The following is a 23,181-nucleotide window of genomic DNA, read 5'->3' as shown; positions in this document are numbered from 1 at the left end:
TTGCATACCTTTTGCACAGGTGTAAATGACTACACAAGGAGTGATTGATGGGGAATAAGACATAAGATTTTGATTGACTGGCAGTCACAGAAGAGGTGGGACCACATTTACCCCAAGCAGGTGGAAACTCTTCCCACAGCTGCATGTGGAAAATGGAAGGGGTGGAATAAAATCTATATTCTGGTGCCATTATGATCTTTTATCCACCAAAATGGTTGTATGCACCTTTTCACTTAAGTGCATAGAAGTGCCCTCTTTATTTTAAGAATTTAATACTTTTTGCTGAAGTTTTGAAGACTAACCCATTTTGTTTCCCAAAATGGATAGGCTTGCCTCTGGTGTCAATTTTTAACAGTAACACCAAGAAAAAAAACACAACAAAAACAAATTGTTCACGTGAAGGGCTTAAGTCTGATATGCTCCTCAAAAGGACTGTTTCATTTTAGTGTGGTGGAGGGCTTGTTGGAATACTGATGTCTGTGCAATGAGTTATTTTCCCCAACACAGTCAGATGCAGCTGCCTTGATTAGTTTACTTTCAGTGTAGTTCAAGGATCTGTGCCTAGACAGGATACCTGAATAAAAAACTACATTTCCATCCTTCATGGAAATGCCTTGGATGAAATACTGGTCCCATTGAACTCAATGAGAATTTTACTGTTGACTTCAGTGGAGTCAGGATTTCATCCATCATGCGAACTTCAAGGGAAAACAGTGTCCTTCTAATACAGAAATATTATTACAATTTTCATTTACCAGACAGGCAGTGCAGAGCTTTGGTGAATAATTTGTATATGAATTGTTTGTTGTTAAAAATTAAACTTGCTCCTGCCAACATCAATTTCACTGTCTGTGATGCTAATTGTTTTGTGATTATTGACTGCAAGCATGAAGAGAGGGGTTTAATTGGAAAAAAAATTATTCCACACAATTCTAATTTTTCTTAATGCTAAAAAAAGTTTTAATAGTCTGCCTTATGTTGGTAAAATATTTAAATGTACTTTGGTTCAATCAGATGATCTTTATTATTTTCTAATTTGCTGTTATTGAGAATTAAATGGCTGTTTATGATTTACAGGCTTCTGAATAAAACCAAATCAAGAAGATTTCAAGAAATACTTTTGAAGGGCTGCGCACACACTAAAAATTGTATAGCGCAACATAGCATACCAACAATGCTGAATGGTACCATTCTGATTTTGTAGCATTTGCGCAGATGCAAATTGCTGCACAGGGTGCAAAGATGTGTAGGATCAGGCCCTTAGTTCACCAGTGCAGGGTTGTCCTTTTTTTACTACTTCTTTCATTAGTTTCCATTGAAAGTATAATTTGCATGTCTGAGCGCACCTGGTGATTTTGGTTATTTGAAGAATCTGAGTCTCATTTGTTCTACTTTTTCTATGCCTGTCCAATGTGTAAATAAGGTTTGACAAAACTGTGATATTCAATCTTTGTTTTTTGTCTATGAAAAATGTGCCTTCAGTTAAGTACCTTTTGGATTCACAATAATAACAAGTTTCAGGAACTTTCATATGAAAACTGTTTTCATGATACCTTAAGGTTGAATTGTTTGCTATTAAAATTAAACTTGCTCCTGCCAGCATCCATTACACTGTCTGTGATGCTTATTATTTTGTTGTTGTTGAGTGCAACCATGAGGTTTCAAATGAGAACAGCCTTAAGGTACTGTGAAAATAGTTTTCAGATGAAAGTTCCTGAAACTCTCAGTATGATTGTGAATCCAAATAACATAATAAATGTTAAAAGATTCATGTTGCATATAGTCCTTTAATCAACTCAGTGTATAGAAAAATAGCCCTTTAACTATTCAGGTAAACAGATATGTAAATGCCACCTTATCTCAAACTTTCCAAATTCTCATTCTAAGTTCATTTTCAGACTTCTGGAAATTCATGTTTCGGTTCAAGGCTTTAGATGCATTTCTCCCATGAGGGTTTTGAGTTTGCACAAATATCACAACTTATTTTCTTCCAAATCCTATATAATATTTTGTCACTTGGTTTTCTATTTCACACTCAGCTTTTAAAAAACAATGGTATGTTTTAAATTCATGCCACAATTCTCATAGTAATTCAGGCAACTGAGAAAGTGCCTAGTGTGAAATTTTATTATGGCAGCCATACTTGGCAAAATTCAAGGGAGAGAAATATGTTTTAAAGGGTCTGTTTGTGTAAGCTGCAGATTCCTTTCATTTTCCCTTAAATATTAATTTGTGGGGTTTTTGGTGCTTTTTATTAACACAAAACATTGTCATGTTTGTTTCTGCAGAGAGGACTTTTAACAAACATTGCAAAAGTAACTCTCACTTTCATTTGCAGTTCAGTCAATTTGCTTTCTCTTCATTCAGCCAATAGTTCACATGCACTCTTTGGCCTTGTCTACACTACAGATGCTTTGCTGACATAGCTATAGCAGCAGGTGCAGCATATGCCATCAGGAGCACTTTTTCTGTCAGCATAGTAACACCATCTCCCCGAATGACATTATCTCTGCAAACAAAGGCACTCTTCTGTTGACACAGCTGTGTCTACGCTGGGGGTTTTGCGAGCGTAAATATTTCACTAGGGATGTGTGTGTTTTTTCACACTCTGACCAACACAGCTATGCTGACAAAACTTTGTAGTGTAGTTCTGGCCTTTGTTATGAATAATTTTACATGCAGCATGCTGTCCTGTAGTCTGGTGTGTTTTCATTTGGCCAAGAGGTCTTTTAGTACTAGTGACGGCATATCATGCTGTATAACTTTCACATAGTTTTATGTTTATTTTCTGAAATTGTCATCCTTTGTCAGTATTTCTCAGATTGTGAGCCTGCTGTCCCTGGGGAGATAGATTGATTGTATTTCACCTTGCTCTGAAGAAGTCAAAGGGAAACGAGAGGAATATATTCATTTTGTTTGTTTCTACTTAAGAAGCAGAAAAGGCTTAAACCCTATTTCCATCATAGCATTTTCACGAACAGGAAAGTTACTAAGAAATAGCAACTATGCCAGTATATGATGCTGAAGGACAAAAATGGGGATAAAAGAGGGAACAAAGGGAAAAGAGGCAGTTGGGAGAGGAAAAAAGGGAAGGCAAGAAAGTTTTAAAAAATGATTCTTTAAGACTTACTGGTAGAGGATGGAAAGAAATCAGAGTCCCTATAAAGCTTTCAGTATATGAATTTGGCTTTGTGTTTTTGTAAGTTTTGGCTGACACTCTCATACTTAGGGAGAGCATGGTATAAATGAGTAGACAAGTGAACTAACTCCCAGGAAAGAGGTAGAGGCAGCCTAAGGGAAAGCATATCCCCACAACTGCCTGTTTATAGGTACTAGTGTTGGGAGACTAAGGCCTGGTCTACACTTGAGGGCAGGTAATAATGTAGCTGAAGTTGACATACTTAGACCTACTCACTGCGGTGTCTTCACTGTGGTGAGTCGACTGCTGCTGCTCCCCTGTTGACTCTGCCCGCACCTCTTGCAGCGGTGGAGTACCGGAGTCAATGGGAGAGCGCTCAGGGGTTGATTTTTCGCGTCTAAACTAGACGCGATAAATCAACCCCCGCTAGATTGATCACTGCCCGCCAATCTGGCGGGTAGTGTAGACATACTCTACATCTACCATGCTAGAAGATATCCAAAGAAATATACAACTTACCATATTAGATCAGACCAGTTATCTCTGTAGCTCATTAGCTTGTATCCCATAGTAGCCAGTACAAGATTCTTCAGAGGACGGTGCAGGAGACCCTATGTAGTAAGAGGAGGCCCTGAGACACAAACCTTGGTATCAAGGTCTGGTATGAGGCCTAAGGCCTGAACTAAAGTAATGGTCAAGACTTTGCTAACATAAAGCAAAGTTAAGCTGTGAGCCAGAGGCAGGCCCTGCTCATAGAAGCTGGCAAGGAAAGGGCTGATACTGCAAAAAGAGACATACCTAAAAGGTACTGGACACCAGATAGCAGAACATTCGCATACTTGTACACTCCACACAGATAACAAGGAACAGGCTGATCCATCCCAATGACAGGGCCAAAAGGAGAATTTGATGGATAGTTGTTTTGTTCAAACCAACATGTACAAGGTGAGAGGCAGCACCTTGCTACGTGGAAGGGTTGTACCTTGCTACGTAGAGCGGTTGCATCTCAATACATCAGGAGTGAAGTGTAACTTGTTTGTACCCATGTATAAGAATGCATCCCTGGGGCAGTGTCTTTGTCCAGCCTAGGGGGCATTGGAAAGTCTCGCCACTGACTGAGCTGAGTCCATTACCAGGGAGCACATAAGTACTGGCTAGCTGCACCTTAGCAGCACCTTGGACTTCGTTTGCCAGGGAGCTGGAGACTGTGTTTCTCTTCGACAATAAACCTGGCCGACGTGCCTTTGTACCTTACTAGAGTCTGTGGTCATTGGGGGTTCTCTCAGGGCCGCCTCTTACTACACCCTGCAGTAGGGACATCCTGCCCATGGGCAAGATTTCTTCCTGACCCCTATCAGTGGAAGTCTGACTTATGCCATGTAACATGCGGGTTTCTCTTTCCAGAAGCTTTGTTCTTGTGGCTCCTTCTTCTGACACCATTGCCAAGTAGTGGTGGATATTTGAGGCCTAGAAGATTGATTTACCAGTGAAGGAGAAATCAATGACATGGAGTGAGGATGCATTTTTAATATAACCTGTTTATTTACACATGTACACCAGTCCTGGAACAGAGGAGTCTCAAACAGCACCCAAATGCTCCCCCAAAATGTCAGCCAACATACGCAGACCTGGGTCCCCAAGAAGCTACTCCGTCCCAAATATAGAAGAGACAGCAAGAAACAAACTCCCCTATCTGCCACAGTTGTCTCAACGATGTCTGCATAACAAAAACTAACATTACACCATTTCTTCAGACTAAGAATGTGCTAAGAAAAAACAAACTTGTTAGACCATGTGTAAGAGCACCTCATGACTCCTGTCATAACATTGTATTATTTTTGTTTGCTATTGTAACTCTGATTTTCTTGTTGTTCATATAAATGACTAATCATGTTTTGATTCCTGTTAATCTCTTACCCTTACCCTTGTTTGAGTAGCCCAAATTTTGTCACTGCAACAATATTTATATTTAGATAGTTAAGATTAGAAAAAGGAAATGCTAGGATTAAAGAGTGAAATTCTTATCATTCAGCAAGTGAATTCATTTTGGCTATGCTCATGCCTCCTTTGTATTTGCTTTTCACAAAGATTCAATCAATCAACTCTTTGCATGCAAATGTTTGTGTGAATTTGAATTTGAAAGGTGAATTTGAAATTTTCTTGCTCAGGTATTTACAGAAACTTAATTTTATACCAGCAGTGCTTGTAAGATCAACCACTCAGTGCAGATACAATACAATATAGCTTATCTGAGCAATCACAAGTAACCAACACAATTTGGGAATATAGTTATGCAGGAATTGCCATTCTAGTTCAAAACACTGGTTCATCTTGTCTGGTATCCTGCCTCCAATAGTGGATTTAGAGGATGGCATAAGCATGTGTAATCAACCCAAAAATATGTTTTGTTTAATATTTTTCCATTTTTTTTAATAACATACATGTAAGGAAATCATAGTCTTAGAGGCTAAATATGTGAGAGAGATTGTTGTGCATTGTTTGCTCAGCTCTGCTAACAAGTATCCAGTCTGAACATTCTCTTGTTGTCCTTAAATACATTTTGTATATGCTTTATAGGATAACTTTAGCATTTGAAAAAAATAGTGATATGTTTATCCAACACTTTTTTTTTTTAACTTTGTCACTCAGGAGATGATGTAATGTCCTTGTCATGGTATAATTCCCTACTCTGAACCTTAGCATCCAAAAGATGGGGTACAAGCATGAATTCCTCTAAGCTCAATTACCAGCTTAGTACTTGTAGTGCTGCAACCAACCAGGAATTCTAGTGCCTGTACACTGGTCCCCCCCAAAACCTTGCCCGGGGACCCCCAAGACCCAGACCCTCTGGATCTTAACACAAGGAGAGTAAACCCTTTCCCTCACCGTTGCCTCTCCCAGGCTTCCCCTCCCTGGGTTACCCTGGAAGATCACTGTGATTCAAACTCCTTGAATCTTAAAACAGAGAGGAAAATTCACTTTCCCCCCTCCTTCTGTCTCCTCCTCCCAGACTCTCCCTGAGAGAGAAAGTAATCCTAACACAGAGAGAAATTAACCTTTCTCTCCCCCTTCCCTCCTTTCTCCCCACCAATTCCCTGGTGGATCCAGCCCCAGCCCCCTGGGGTCTCACCAGAATTAAAAAAACCCAATCAGGTTCTTAAACAAGAAAAGTTTTTAATTAAAGAAAGAACAACAGTAAAAATTACCTTTGTAAATTTAAAATGGAATAGGTACAGGGTCTTTCAGCTATAGACACTGGGAATACCCTCCCAGCCTAAGTATACAAGTACAGATTAAAATCCTTTCAGTAAAATACAAATTTGAACTCCTTCCAGCCAAATACACATTTGCAAATAAAGAAAACAAACATAAGCCTAACTCGCCTTATCACCTAGTACTTACTATTTTGAATCTATAAGAACCTGTATCAGGGAGATTGGAGAGAAACCTGGTTGCATGTCTGGTCACTCTCAGAACCCAGAGAGAACAACCACCAAATTCTAACAGCACACACAAAAACTTCCTTCCCTCAAGATTTGAAAGTATCCTGTTCCCTGACTGGTCCTCTGGTCAGGTGACAGCCTGGCTCACTGATATTGTTAACCCTTTACAGGCAAAAGAGACATGAAGTACTTCTGTTCCATTAACTCTTAACTATCCGTTTATGACAGTCCTTAATATATTTAATGACTTAATTCTAAAAGAAGACAAGTTATTGCGGTGTTCAAGTCTTCTATTTCCGATTGCAATAATTTTTTTTTTTTGCAGTTACTTGTACAAGAATGAAATCCACACAATAGACAAGCATGCATTTAAAGGACTTGGATCATTGGAGCAGCTGTAAGTAACACAATACAATTGATTGAAATGTCTGTGGTGTAATTCCCTGATTTTATTTAAAAATTAGAGAGCTAAATTAAACTACAATTCTGTAGCCAGAGTCAGTTAGAGAGTATAATAATATGCAACAATGTATCTTCAACTGTTGCCTTGGAATGGGAGAAGATATACAGCAGGGATAACTTTTACATAGTTCTCTGTGATAAAATATTAAAACATTTTCCAAATGTTTATAGTACTTTAGCTGCATAGCTTACAAAATATGAACATCATCCTACATAGACATAGCCAGCCAAACATTTTCATAGTCATACAGTGAAAAACGAATGATAAAATGAGGTAAAAATAACACATGAAATGATGATAGTCCTACTGAGCCAAAGTCTGATATATGCTAGTCTCAATTTTCAGTAGTTATCAGTAAATATTTTCCTTGAAAATCATAATCATTTAAAACATTTTCCAAATTAATTATGGCTTTGAGATGACTTTCATTGCAAAATGGTGATTTTGTTTGTGTTAGGCTAGAAGATGCAGAATATTACTTATTTGCTATTGTAAAGACATCTACTATGAGAAATTACTGTAGCTACTGAGAATCATGTTTTTAAAACCTAGTAATTCTCAGGATAACATCTAATTATTGCATGAATGGCTCTACATTGTTACCTCAACAATTCTGCCTAAAAAAGCTGTTATAGACATTAATTATTCCATAAGTTGAAAATGTTATGTTCTGAATTTATTGTCCTTACTTAGCATTCATTTCCATATATCACTAAAACAGATGTAATACATTTAAGTAACAAAAACTTTGACTACTTTTGCGTGCTTAAATGTTTAGATGTATTGGTGTAGGTGTTCCATATGTTAATTGGAATATCAGGAGAATACAATACAACCTCCAAGCCATATCCTTATCTTGTACTTTTTCTTCAGTAAGATCTCCAGTATTCACCCTTTTCTCTCTGAACACATACTAAGTCTCTCATCCAGGCCCTTGTGATCTCCAGTGTCAAAGCTTTTCCTGTCACCTAACTCGTCCCTTTCAGATCCATTCAAAATGCTGCTGCTAAGGTTGTCTTCCTGTCACTGTAGCCTTATTGTCTCCCTTTCAAAGGCCTCTCATAGACCCCCATTTACCTCCATGTTAAATAGTTACAAGCTTCTTGTTCTTGAGTAAAATTTTCAGAAGTGCCTAAATGAATCGAGCCCCTTCACAATTTAACACCATCATGCGTATCCTTTCTTTTATATTATATTTCCTCCCACACTCCGCTCTACCATTGGTGCCAACCATTGTTGCTCATTTTGTCAGCTTCCCCCATAAATTTCTTCATGCCTTCTTCCATGTCATCACTTATGCATGAAACACCCTCACGGAACTGATCTGTAGAGCAGCAACCATGCCCTCCTTTAAATCCCTTTTAAGTATCTGCTTCTATTGTGATGTCTCCAGTAAACTGCCAGCTGATAATGGCTACTCAGGTGCCCAGTAGAGACTACTGCCACCATTATATTGCTGTCTATTCTGAATTTATATCTTTTAAAGTGAGGAAAAATCCCACCCCCACCCCCAGTCCTATAAATGATGTATATAGTCAGTCTAAATACCTGCATCTTCATGTCACCTTCCTGCCACACCTTCCAGTCTAAGTACCCCCCTCTTCCTCCCTCCAACCTACTTTGCTACACTAGCATATCACATTTTGCCTTAATTCCAGTTGTAAGCTGTTTTTGGAACAGGGACTGTCTCTTCTTGTGTGTTTTGCACCATGCCCAGTGTTATAGTTGAGGCTTCTTGATAGTACCATAATGTACACAATAGCAAATTAATACACCCTCTTCCCCGCACTGCCACTTCACAGTTCAGGGCAGCATTTGGCCCTGAGCCTCTTGTCATGACATTCTGTAGAAATAATCAAGTAGCAGGTTGAACTACTGCAGTCAGACTGTTAGGGTACTGTTGTTCATATAAGGTGAGTTTCCTATGTGAGCTGGAGTTATATCCCATTAACTTTCAAAGGGACTTGTGCTTTCAAAGTCTTTACGAATTTTTGAAAATCTCTCCCTTATGGTATTTTGTAATTCTCTCAACTGTATCTGGGAAAATTTTACTCCAGGAAAGCTGCCTCCCTCAATTTGTTTTTAATCAATGCCCTTGCAATTTTGTGTCCAGCTCAACAAAATCAGATAATTAGATTTGAGTGTTCAGTAGCTCAACATTTATCTATTTATTTTTAATCTAATCATAATTTTTCATCAGGACACTGCTGAACTGCCTAGTCATGCCTTTCTATACCTCCAGATGTCATTGTTTCCTCACAAGAGGATGCTACCCCAATACAGTGAAGAAATCTGGCAGATTAAATGGACTTTCTTCATTTGCCTGTGTGTATGTTCTCTTTCATTCAGGGACAATTTAAAAAAAATAAAATCTGTCCCAAATGTTCAAACCTGGGTGCCTAAAGTTCAGCTTCTAAATCCATGTTTAGGCTCCCAAATATAAAATTGGCCTGATTTTTCAGAGGGTGGAATGGATTTAAGAACCCAGGTTTGCAAATGTTGGCCTTTTCCTCTATGCAACAGACAGTTCTCTATGTTATAGGGTCTGCTACAGTTATCCTTAGCTTAAAAAAAAATGTCAAGAAAATAGGCTAGTGAGACATTTTGACAGAAGAAATCTCTCCTAAAGAGGAAGTTGAGCTTTTTTTGAGAAAAGAACATAAATGGCGACTTTGGACACTAGCAGATGTCCTTTAGCATTCCATTGAGGTTAAGATGTCATCAAAGCACAGTCAAAACACATTTTTAGTGCTACATTGCTCATTCCGTGCCCCTTCTCACAGCTATCTGAATCCTGCTCAAGTCAGGAATGGTACATGAATTCACTCAGCGGTTTCCAGTTGTCATCACTGAAGGGCATCTGAGATCAGCTCCTGAAAAATGTCCATTGTATTCCCCTATGTCCTTTTTCATAATGGCAGGAGGAGGGATGACCTTTCAAAATGTACATTTAGTAAAAAGTTTAGGGCAGACTGGGGGCTATAAAAAGCTATCTGTTAATCTTACCAAGAGGGGGAGACACAGATTCCCTGGCCCTTCTCTCAGCTAGGCCACTTATCTATTCCACATCCCCAGGTAGCTGTGAAAACATTTGTTTACAGGAGCATTTGGCTCAGGATGTGAACTTGGATGACAGAGCCCAAAATGATCATGATCTGATAAAGAGAGACATTTAGACTACTGCAGTGGGGTTAGGCATCCCAAGGAAGCTTGCGCTGCTTTTCCCAGTTTTGTTAGTGGCAGTGGGTGGTATGCGAAGGGTTTTGATGCTTCAGCATTAATTGGAGGATGAAAAAAATGGCAAAATGCAAAGAGGGATAAGCTTTTAAATGACAGGTGGGTGGAAGAACATCAGAGTTTTGCAAAAAATGCATATTCTCTCTTTCTTATGAGCTATAGTGCAGGCAGGGAGTGGAATCATTAAAACTATAAAATGTTGTTGCACAAAATATATTTGGGTTTTGTTTGTTTAGTTTAACTTGTAGAAAAACAAATTAAATGAAAAATCCCCAGTAATAGTTTTGCTTTAAAACGCACTGTTTGTGCCAAAAGCTTGTGCCCTTTATGTAGACGCTTACTTTTAATTTTCATCCCTAAGATATTTATTTATCCACATCCAGCTGGCTTGAATAGCTGCCATGAACATTTTCCTATATTTGTACAAAACCTCCTTGCCTGCCCTTGATTGGTGACAGTAGACATAAATATTTTACATGCCTGTCCAAAAAAAAAAAAAATTACTTGCCCGGAGTGAATGGGTGAGTCAAATTTTGCAAAGCTATCAGACATGTTTAGTTTTTTAGAGTTCTTTTCTCCAGCTGCAGATTTCTCTAAGCCACTGGAAACATATATCTAATACCAATCTCCAGTCAAAACAAAATTTGTAAGTAAAGTTGGAAATAAATAATTTTAACCAAAACTGAACATGGGTAAGTGAGATTAAGATTCATAGATTCATATGAATCTTATAGATTTATAGACTCTAGGTCTGGAAGGGACCTCGACAGGTCATCGAGTCCAGTCCCCTGCCCTCATGGCAGGACCAAATACTGTCTAGACCATCCCTGATAAACATTTATCTAACCTACTCTTAAATATCTCCAGAGATGGAGATTCCACAACCTCCCTAGGCAATTTATTCCAGTGTTTAACCACCCTGACAGTTAGGAACTTTTTCCTAATGTCCAACCTAAATCTCCCTTGCTGCAGTTTAAGCCCATTGCTTCTTGTTCTATCCTTAGAGGCTAAGGTGAACAAGTTTTCTCCCTCCTCCTGATGACACCCTTTTAGATACCTGAAAACTGCTATCATGTCCCCTCTCAGTCTTCTCTTTTCCAAACTAAACAAACCCAATTCTTTCAGCCTTTCTTCATAGGTCATGTTCTTAAGACCTTTAATCGTTCTTGTTGCTCTTCTCTGGACCCTCTCCAATTTCTCCACATTTTTCTTGAAATGTGGTGCCCAGAACTGGACACAATACTCCAGTTGAGGCCTAACCAACGCAGAGTAGAGCAGAAGAATGACTTCTTGTGTCTTGCTCACAACACACCTGTTAATGCATCCCAGAATCACGTTTGCTTTTTTTGCAACAGCATCACACTGTTGACTCACATTTAGCTTGTGGTCCACTATAACCCCTAGATCCTTTTTCTGCCGTACTCCTTCCTAGACAGTCTCTTCCTATTCTGTATGTGTGAAACTGATTGTTCCTTCCTAAGTGGAGCACTTTGCATTTGTCTTTATTAAACTTCATACGGTTTATCTCAGACCATTTCTCCAATTTGTCCAGATCATTTTGAATTATGACCCTGTCCTCCAAAGCAGTTGCAATCCCTCCCAGTTTGGTGTCATCTGCAAACTTAATAAGCGTACTTTCTATGCCAACATCTAAGTCGTTGATGAAGATATTGAAGATCCAAACAACTTTGGCATAGACCAATGTGTGAGTAGTTAAATCAAATGGGGAATGGAATGCCTTGGGTTTGATCTTTTTTTAATGTAAAAATATATTGTCTATTTATGAGATACACTGCAGTTGATCTTTAAAAGAGAGCTGCATCTATTTTGCCCAGTCTAGCCATCTGAAAATCCATAATATTAAAAGTGCTTCCCCACCATGAACGAACTTTGAAATATATTTAATATTATTTTTAACAAATGCATTTTCCTAAAAAGTGACTTTGTTTGCGATACTAACAGTGCAGAGCATTAACACAGCTGACTGTAAATAAGTTGCCATTCTGCTGTAATAGTAGTTTAACAGCCAAAGAGAAATTTTATTATTAAAAGTAACCATTTTTGGACCAAATGGTGCCCTCTTAGGGTCTGAATAGAGTACAACGGGAGGTGTGAGTGCAGCTCATGTAGGCATCTGCGTGCTAGCTTTACTTTAGCTAGCACAACTGAAAATAGCACTGAAGACACAGTGGCTGTGAGACCCAGGCTAAGTACCACTGCTGCTTCACTGTTGTTTTTAGCCGCACTAGCTCACTTCCAGCTCATGTAGGCATACCCACCCTAGCTTTAATCACACCTGTGACTGCAGTGTAGCCATTCTTCAGCTGAACTAAGGGTAGCTCTATTCTGAAGGGATAATACCTGTGTTCCAAGGGACAGACACCATTTTTCCCACAGCCAAACACCTTTGCAGTAATCTGTGAAGAGGAGGTTTTCTTTCCCTTCGCTCCCTCCACCCTTCCTGACTACAGACTTGTATATAGAAAGCTTAGACTGCAAGCCAGACTGAAGCCATTTTTTCCTCACTAACCAAGGAAGCCATACATACACTTCTCTCACTCTCTAGTCACCTTCTGGACAACCTGGTAGTGGTGTTGATTAACTAAAGAAGGAATGGTTGGCCCCCATAGGATGTTACAGGGAAGAAGTGAGGGAAGGATATTAAAGTCTCTAAGAAAGAGTCTCCTTCTGGGTCATAGAAGGAGAGTGTGTGTGTGTGTGTATGAGAGAGAGAGACATTGTGTGGGGTGGGAGAGTATCATCTGCTATCATTGTAAAACTCAGATACCAGTATTTCAGTGAGCCCTATTGTATCACTGTTAATATCTGAATATTAGTAGTATTATGTAGGATCGAGGACCCACTGAGCTAGGCATTCTAGAAATACCTAAGAAGATACTCTTCTTGTGCGGAAGAGTTTGAGGTCTGACCAGTGACACATGAGAGAAGGGAGAGGGATACAATCAAATATATATCTCCCCCCCTCTCACACACACACACCTTTTTTTGAAACATTGACTGCCTTTTATCCAGAGTTTCTTTCCAGAAACACAAGTTTTTGTTTTTTTGTCCATGTAAACCAGGACAACTGATTAGGGTCAGTAAAATAATGGGGGGAAAAAGACAGAATAGAAACTATAGTTTCTAATGTGGTTACAGAAGGGGGTTGGGAATCCAGGGCTCCTGATTTGCAGTATTAAAGTAAATCATGTAAATTTCAGATACTTTACTTTCCTATAGGTAAAATCACTATAATAAGACTTAAGCTCTGTCACCTATAAGAGAGGTAACTAATATTTGAGCAGTATGTTGAGATCTCCAGTTGAAAGGCGCTATAGAAGTACCATGTATTCTATTAATCTCTATTGCTATGTACTGTATCACACTGAAGTGACTCATGCAGATGACATACAAATTAAGCTATGTACCCTTTATTAGGCTAGAATGTACCTGTAGTCATAGAAGAAATGAATGGGAAAACAATTCATAACTTTCAGTGAACACTAATCAAAAGCAACATTAGGTTACCTCTGAATTCAGAAAGTGATCAAAAGAAAGGAAAATAGCAACCCAGCATTCCCCCCATCCCCAAACCAACTAAATACAACAAAAATTACTTTCTCTATTTGCTCTTATATATTATTGACAACCTATTGAGATCCATAATCTGGAGTTAAGAGCTGTAATTAATCTTACATCTCTCTCTATGTTGTTAATTTGAAGATGTACAACTTGATCATTTATAGGAAACCATGACTTTAAAAATAAATATTAATAATTAAAACAAAAACTTATGTCAAAATGTATGGTGCACAATAACATATGAAACAACATCCTTTTTTTAATCAGCGGTATGTTACAGAATAGTAAGCCAGCAATGATTTTCATCACTGTTTCAGAAATAACAAGTTTACTGTTATTGTGAATAAGTTAGATCTCCCTGTGGCTTAATATTTTGAGAACCTGGACTACATATTTGCTGTCTTAACTGCTTACAAACTTCTGCAGCTCTCAGTATAAAGGAAAATACTTCTTAATTTGAAAGCAGCTGTGTACTATTTTTCAGCATCTAGAATTTTTCATGGATTTCTTTTGTAAGTGTCCCTAGCATATTGCCCCACACATATGCACCTACGTATACACTATATCTGAAACAGTGTACAATGTGTATTCAGAACAGACTGTGTAAATCAGACATTTTCTTTACAATAGATCATATTACATGCAAAACTCTATTAATGCAATCTTCAGGGTTTAAAGGTAGGGTTGCATCCTGGACACTTGGCTTATGCTTATCCTTATGCCAATAAGTTGTTTCATTGAGTTCAAGTCAATAGAACGGAGACTTCTGTGGGACTGTTCACTTGTGTAAAGTGTGACAGACCCAGACCAGTGCGGTACAGGAGTCTGGTAGAGGGCAAATATACGGTCACTGGATGAGTAGTTTTCTGTTCCCTGAGTGACCAGAGGAGGGGCTGCACTAGAGTAATCAATGCTAGAACCAGTTAAGACAGGCAGGATAATTAAGGCACCTGGAGCCAATGAAGAAACTGCTAGAATCAGTTAGGACAGGCTGGGCACCTGAGTTTAAAAAGGACCTCACTTCAGTTTGTGGCATGCATGTGAGGAGCTGGGAGCAAGAGGCATGAAGAGCTGAGAGTAAGAAGACATATTACTGGAAGACTGAGGAGTGCAAGCATTATCAAGCACCAGCAGAAATCCTCATCACAGGACCTAAAGAAAGTGTTGGGAGGAGGCCATGAGGAAATAGCCCAGGGAGTTGTAGCTGTCACAGCTGTACCAGGAGGCACTCTAGACAGCTATAGTCCGCAGGGCCCTGGGCTGGAACCCGGAGTAGAGGGCAGGCCCGGGTTCCCCTCAAACCTCCCAACTCCTGATCCAACACAGGAGGAATTGACCTGGACTGTGATTTCTACCAGAGGGGAAGGTCTCTGGGCTGTTTCCCGACCCACATGGTAAATCTGTGAGGCGAGCAAATCCGCCAATAAGCGCAGGACCCACCAAGGTAGAGGAGGAACTTTTTTGACAAAGTTAATTATGTGCACAAGTGTTTGCTTGCTCACAGTCTTGAGGATTCAGTGGTCAGAACTTGCAAAAATTAAACATTGCATGTGCAGGTTTAACTCTGCCCCAGAGGCAATAAATGTCTTATTAAAACTTAAGATAAGCATGAACATTTGAATACAATTCTTAATTATGTAATCATATACGATTTCTCAATAAAATAGAATACAGTGTTTTTTCCCACATCTTATGTGGTGAGGGATGTGGTCTTGAGCACAGTGACCTGGTGTCATGCTTTCTTTGGTGGTTGAACAAATAAGATCTCGTGCACTTGATCTCCTCAACAATGACAAACTGCATCCGACGAAGTGGGTATTCACCCACGAAAGCTCATGCTCCAATACGTCTGTTAGTCTATAAGGTGCCACAGGACTCTTTGATGCTTTAAATGATAAACTGTCTTACTCCAGAAACAAAACCTAGCCAGAGAAGATATATATTCCCAAGCCAATCTACATACCTGCATGCAAAAGGTGAAATAAATTATTCTTACGTACATTTTGTTTATAGTCTGAAAACACCACACTTTAGAGGGAAAGACTCATAGACTTTAAGGTCAGAAGGGACCATTATGATCATCTAGTCTGACCTCCTGCACAAAGCAGGCCACAGAACCCTACCCATCCACTTCTATAACAAACCCCTAACCTATGTCCGAGTTATACCAATGAACTGTGCTTGGCTCCTCAGGCTTGGATCTTCCACGATGAAGCTTGTGTGACTTGATGGACTCTGCTAGGCTCCTTGTCCTTGGCTTTTAGGCAGGAAGTCAGTGCCCTTGCTATGGTTTGGGAATTTCATAAGCTCTTGCTTCTAAAGCTTTTCTGCCTGGCCAAGTACCATGATTGTCCCTGAGCAGAAAAAGCCAAACAGATACCTGCTCATTACACTTGATTTGTAATATTCAAGCACCAAGATGGTTCAAGTGCAAAGGCCACACAATGGATTTGGAAGATGGTTGCTTGTGTTGTCGATAGAAGATGAATCCTATGGATACGCATATACAGTGGGTGTTTTGTGATGTGAAATTTTATTGATGATAGAAATTGTATTATATTTACATCTATAAAGTGTGATTAGGATATTTTTGACATGGGAAATATGCATTATTCTTTCCTCACGTACAACTTTTAAAAACAAAATGAAAATTGGAATAAGACTGGGAGTTAGGAGGAGTTCTAATCCTAATGCTACCACCAACCTGATGTGTTTCCTTGGGCTAGTCACTGCAGCTCTCCATTAGCTCAGTTTCCTGTTCCACCATACATCTATCTTATCGGTTTAGAAATTAAGCTCTGTGGAAGGGCAAGAACTGTCTTTCACTATCGGTATCTAGAGGGCCTAGCAAAATGAGGCATCAGTCTTGTTGAGGGCCTTGAGGAGCTACTGCAATACAAATAAATAATAATAAAACAAAACAAAATCAAGAGAACAGATAAAGCATGAAAAGCTTTTGCTGAAAAGATGAGCATTTCAGACAGCTATGAACATGTGAAATCAGGAGGATTATGGTAGAAAGACTATTGCAACCTTAACTGTAGCAGATGTCTCTAAGCACCTGCTAAAATATATTATGGAGAGAGAGTATTTATACATGATGCATTTATCTTGTCAGGGAGGGCAGGGAGCCAACAAACTCACAGAATAACACTTGAACACCAATTTGTCGGCCCAGTGGCCTAATACACGTTAAGCTTACTATTAAGGGGAATTTAACTTTACACTTTGAAAATCAAAGAACCTTATACTGCCTTCACTTGTCCCTCTCATTTCTTCATGAAATTAGAACATAGCATGCATCTTGATTTGAATGACTAGCGTGTGGGTATTCATTTTTTTGTTTATTTTTATGAATGGAGGGTGTATATACACCAATGGAGCCGCCTCTGTGCTCAGTTGCGTTGCACATTTGCTGCTACTGAAACTGGCTTCTAGAGGGTGGAGTAAGGTCTAAATCTTGTGTCTAACGCCCATCCCAAGACAACGGTGTGTGTGATGGGAATTGCTGTATACATGGAGTAATCTTCTCCCAAAACTGGGGGCAGTAGGATGCTACTCAGTGGCTGCTAGTGCATCCTCAAAACTCCACTGTATTTTGTTTATTCTTTGTAGATTTTTTTAGGTGTTGTTTATTACTATAGTGTCTGAGCACCTCAGAAGCATTTGTGGATTCGGCCTCAAATGTCTTTTAACTATCATCTCCGTTTCACAGGGACCTGAAGCACAGAGAGATTAAGTGATTCACTCAAGGTTCCACAGCAAGTTTTATGGCATATCCAGGAACAGAATTTGGATCCCCTGACTCCCCGCGTGATCTCTTAAACCTCCCTAATGCAGCCCGATGGCCTGTGGAGGAGAACTGTCTGTGTCTCTGTGTAGTTGCAGAAGCATGAATTCTTCTCCTCCAGCACCTATGTGCCCAGGCCCTGGAAGCACCTGTGGTGAAGAGTTTCTTTGCATATAAGGCTCAGATCCCATTGTGTGAATGCTTCAAATCTTGTCCCCTTCTTTCCACGTTGAATATTCACCAGTTCCCCTGGGTCAGGCCCCTCCTGCAGCAGTACAAAGGCAGGCACCATTGTAAGCTCCTGAAGGAGGGTGAAGATAGTTTCCATGCCTGTGCTTATGGTGGCTAGGTCTATGGTTGTGTACCACAGCCAAAAGTTTGAAAGTTGGACACCAAGGGTGGACTTTTTATAAGTGCTCAGCATTGGTCTATCTCGCTTCCCATTGAAATTCAATGGTGAAATTCCCATTGACTTTAATGGGAGAGGAGTTAGCCCTCTGCTGAATGCTATTGAAAATCCCACCTTTCATTCATATTCAGGCCCCTATATAACTGGCCTGAGTACAGAAGGGGCTGAGCTCCCATATCTTCCATAAAATTAGTTGCACTGAAAATGTGGCTACTTTTTATGTAGGTACCTAGATGTTTTTCCCCCTTGTTTTCTTAAAAAAAAAATCTTGGTTCATAAATATTGGTTAATGTTCAAAAAAATATGTGCAGGAAGTCTGTACGTTTTATTTTCAGCTTGGACTAGCAGTAGAAATACTGGCCCACATCCTATAAGGTGCTGAAGTCTTTGGTTCCAATTTTCCACTATATCTGAGCTGCGCTTGGGCATGGTAGAGAGTGGTGGCCTTTGGGAGCTGATTGTGGCTCCTTGATTCAGAGCCACACAGTCCTAGAACAAATTACAGTTCTGCTGCACAACACTTCCTCTCCACCCTGACCCATCCATGTCCTGGCCCTAGAATACCTCAGAACCTCCTGCCTCCACCTCCTTATACTAGGAGGAGGGGATTATAGCTGTCATAAGAGGCAGTGCCATCACCTCTGCCATCTGTACACAAGGGAAAAGTTCCCCTTCACAAGAGTAATTCTCATCTAGCAATTTTAGCCATTTCAGCGTCATTTTGTATCACTTGAATGCATTTCAGAGAATTTGGCCTTTCAGACCCATTGACTTTCCTCGGGACTGTGGTCACTTAGGACCTTGCAGGTGGCACTTGGGACATTTCAGGATTGAGCTCCCTGTATACTTGCAGTACTACCAATCTTGGGAAAAAAAGCAAGAACTGCTTAACCTGTTCACTAAAGAGCTATTGACTGATTGCCAGAGCAAAAATCTTTTAATAAACTTCAGAAATTTTGAGCCTTATCTATCACTTATACAAAACCTGCACTACATTGAAAATACTTTAATTAAATAAATACCTTCATTTTTAACCATGCCTAACTTCATCTGGCTATTGGGAATTCACTTTGTCAGAAATGCCTAAATCTGGGTGGAGGCTCAACAGGCAATTGAGTCTGGAAAATTTGCATCAGTTGATCAATGTTCAGATATTGCTCAGTGTGTTGGCAGCCTGTAGCATCCTGCTAAGTAGTAAAATTGTTAACGTAGAGAAATTGAGTGTAATGTCACTGGCTTCAAATGAATCAGTTGTAGGGTTTATAATTGGGAAGTAGGCCTCAAAAAGGAGAACAGATAATGATAAAAGCAAGGAGAAGCCAGCTGGGGACTGAAGCCAGCACAACATGCAGAAAATCTTTCAAGCAGATGCTGTTGCTCTGGGAGTAAATAGGGTAAAATGGGGGGTCAGCTGGGGCCGCCATTTCCCTCACAACTGAGAGCCGAGAACTGTGTCAGTGACCACTCCCTCTAGTAGTGCTGGGACTCATGGGGTGCCCCTTTCCCCTAGCCATTGGGCCCTTGGAAAAGAGAGAGCAAGGAGGAGCCAGCAAGAGATTGATCTGACAGAGCAGCTGCAGAAAGCAGTTCAAGCAGGTACCAATGGACACACATGATGTCATCACAGTGCTTCCTGCAGTTGTTGCTCTGGACGTTCTCTCCCCTGCGTTGATTGTCTGTTTGCTCCAATTCTTCACTGCTCATTCCTTCCTCTCTCACTCCTCCTTCCCCTTCTTTCCTTTGTATTTCTGTTTAGCTAAATCTCCTCCTAACATAACCCCCTTGAAAGGATTCCAAGAATAAAACAAGGGACATACTCGTACCTCTAGTATGATACTTGCATCCCTCATGCTGTTCACTCTGCTTTTGTTCTTTCCCTTTCCCTTCACCTGTCTCGTCTATATAGGGTATAACCTCTTCAGGGCAGGGACTCTCTCTCATTATATGTTTGTGTGATGCCTAGCACAATGGGGCCCATTCTTGGCTTGCCCCTAAGCACTGCTATGATACATATGACCGACAATAGTAGCAGCAGGTTTACATTTGCAAAGGAGTATACTGGACATTTGCACAAGTATATTTTGGAATATGGAATTTAAGACCTGTGCAGAGTATGCATGTGTGTTCTGAATTCCACCTTCAGCCCCCACAACTGATTTGATGTGTCCCTAAATTTTTCCTCCACAAACACAATTTTAAGTCTTTGTCCTTTAAACCTTAATACTGGTATTTCCACACTCCTGCGAGTTTTCTGTTTTTCTATGATGTATGCAACTTGCTTAGAAGCCAATGATTTTAAACAGCTGCACACTCACTGAATGGGAAAAATAATTCTGTTTTCTCCTTCAATTTCTGTAAGCTAGCCTATTAGTGGCTGATAGTTCTCCTTGAAGCTCTATGTGGCTGAAGTCCAGAAATGAATTATAACATAAAATGGTAGTTACAGGCTTAGAGAAAACAATGTTAGTGCACTGGCAGCTGTGATCAAAGCTGTGCCTAGTTCTCTGAGAGGTAGAAATCCCCAGGTGGCAATCAAAAGTTTCTTGGAGCAGGATTTACAGGCGGGATTCATGGTGGGCTCTAGCCAAACAATAATATGCAGCAGAACTCCAAATCTACCTCAGGCAGAGTATGCTCTTTATTCAGAACCTGATGTACTGGGACTTAACCTATTTTCCTCTGATAATGAATAAAAAAAGCACCTAAAATCTCAAAAAGCATTTATTTTCTACTGTAAACAAAATGTACTTAAGAATAATTCGTTTCACCTTTTGCATGCAGGTATATATATTGGCTTGGGAATATATATCTTCTCTGGCTAGGTTTTCTTTCTGGAGTAACAATTTATCATTGTTGAGGAGATCAAGTGCACAAGCTCTTATTTGTTTCACCACCAAAGAGAGCATGTCATCAGGTCAGAGTGTTGATTTAGAAGAAGGGCAGTTTGCTTTTGATGTATTGAATAACTTTTCTGAGGGTAAGATAACTCTTCCTGCCTGAGAGCATCTTATGGTAACTCAAAAACATGATTGCAGGTGCCAGAAATGTGTAACAATGTCAGCTGGACCATTTTAATAAGCAATGACCCAGTCTGAGAGCTTCAAATACATTTACTTATATGGACAGTTTCTTGACATGGTATAGGGCAAATGTTAGAAATTTGCAACCTGTGATTGTATATGTGTATGTAAATAATTCATAATTTCCAGGGCAAGAACGGACTATTGTGATCTAGTCCGACTTCCTGTGTAATACAGGCCAGAGATATAATTTGTAGAAATGATCTTTTAGAAAACAACCTCCAGTCTTGACTTAAAAAATGGTCAGTTATGTAGAATCCACCACTACCCATGCTCAATGGTGATTTACTGTCACTGTTAAAAATTGACACCTTATTTTCTGTCTGAATTTGTCTAGCTTCAACTTCCAGTCACTGGATCATGTTATACCATTCTGTGCTAGACTGAAGAGCACATTATCAAATATTTGTTCTCCATGTAGATACTTACAGACACTAATCAAGTCACCCCTTAACCACCTCATCTTCTCTGCTTGATTATTACAGGCAGTTCCAGGACCTATTAAGGAAGGTTGCTGATACTCTCCAGATTTCTCTGCAGGAGGTACAAGAGACTTCTCACAAGTCCTTGGACATTCTACGTAGTGAAAGGCCTAGAAGGTTTATGCTGCCTTCTAATTAATGGGGCTTGCTAAGGTCATCTGGCATATACCAGCCATTTATGCCTCTAAGAGGACTGAAAAGAAATACTACATGCCAGCCAAGGTAGCAGAATTTTTATTTTACAAGATCCACTCTGTTAGATAAGAATGCTAAACATCTAGACCTATTGGGCAGGAAAGTTTTCACTTCAATCACCCTTTTCATATAGCCAATTGCCAAGCGTTAACCTCAAAATGCAATTTTTGTAAATTGCTCTAAGTTAATGGAATAGATGGACAAACCCTCACAAGAGCGCAGATCACATTTCTGGCTCTGATTGAGGAGGGTAAATTCATTGCCAGATCATCCTTCCAAGCCTCTGATGCAGCAGAAACAGCTGTTGTTTCAAGGGCAATGGCTATTTTCAGGCATTGAGCATCCTGTCTTCATTCCTCATGATACTCCAGGGACGTATAATCTACAGTGAAGGATATGTCTTTTGAAGGGAACAACATGTTCAGGAAGAAAACAGATGAATCTGTACACTGACTGGGGGATTCAAGGGCGACCCTCTACTAACTGAGGATCTGCATTCTAGCACCAAGGAGGAAGTACCACAGACCCCAGTCATACAAGCCTCAACCCTTCTACCACCAAAGGGCATATGAACTCCCATGAAAGTGACAAAAGCTGGAGCAGGGAACACAATGCTTCCCCTTCTTCCAATCTCAACCTCCTGCTAAAAAATATTTTTGATGGTACTTTCAAGAGCTGTAAACCACTCCAAATGCCGCATCCATCAATCATGAGCCCCAAGACCCAATTTGGGAGTCAACTGGCCCACTTTGCCCAAACTTGGTGGGTGATAACAGCTGGATTCTTGATGTAAACTCATAGAAGATCAGGGTTGGAAGAGACCTCAGGAGGTCATATAGTCCAACCCCCTGCTCAAAGCAGGACCAACTCCATCTAAATCATCCCAGCCAGGGCTTTGTCAAGCTGGCCTTAAAAATCTCTAGGGATGGAGATTCCACCACCTCCCTAGGTAACCCATTCCAGTGCTTCACCACCCTCCTAGTATAATAGTTTTCCTTAATATCCAACCTAGACCTTCCCTACTGCAACTTGAGACCATCACTCCTTGTTCTCTAATCTGCTACCATTGAGAACAGACTAGCTCCATCCTCTTTGGAACCCATCATACACTCCAGCTGTATTATAGTATTCCTCTTCCTTCTTCTCCCCCCCCCCCCCAAAAAAAAAACAACAACCCTTCCCTGTCCCTCTTGAGGGACCACTCTCAGGAGAGGATGGTCATTGAAGAGGTGAACTTCCTCCTTCAGGCATCCATAGAGCAGGTCCTTTTCAACATTTTACTGAAAATTTCTCATCGAAAAAGGAAGGGAGGATGGAGACCCATCTTAGACCTCAGACAGCTCCATGTCTTTATCTGATAG

General features: G+C 40.0%; 1 protein-coding gene across 1 annotated transcript in view; it reads left to right on the top strand.

The window, feature by feature from the left end:
• Positions 1 to 23,181, top strand: part of PXDNL (peroxidasin like) — a 304,433-nt gene that overhangs the window by 139,739 nt on the left and 141,513 nt on the right. The window contains 1 exon segment of the mRNA XM_050941930.1: positions 6,908 to 6,979. Within this exon segment, the coding sequence (XP_050797887.1) occupies positions 6,908 to 6,979 (72 nt within the window).

This window comes from Gopherus flavomarginatus, chromosome 2, assembly GCF_025201925.1.
Source record: "Gopherus flavomarginatus isolate rGopFla2 chromosome 2, rGopFla2.mat.asm, whole genome shotgun sequence".
In the NCBI taxonomy this organism is placed as follows: Eukaryota; Metazoa; Chordata; order Testudines; family Testudinidae; genus Gopherus; species Gopherus flavomarginatus.
The sequence above is the reverse complement of the archived record's forward strand: the minus strand, read 5'-3'. Positions and strand labels throughout refer to the sequence as shown.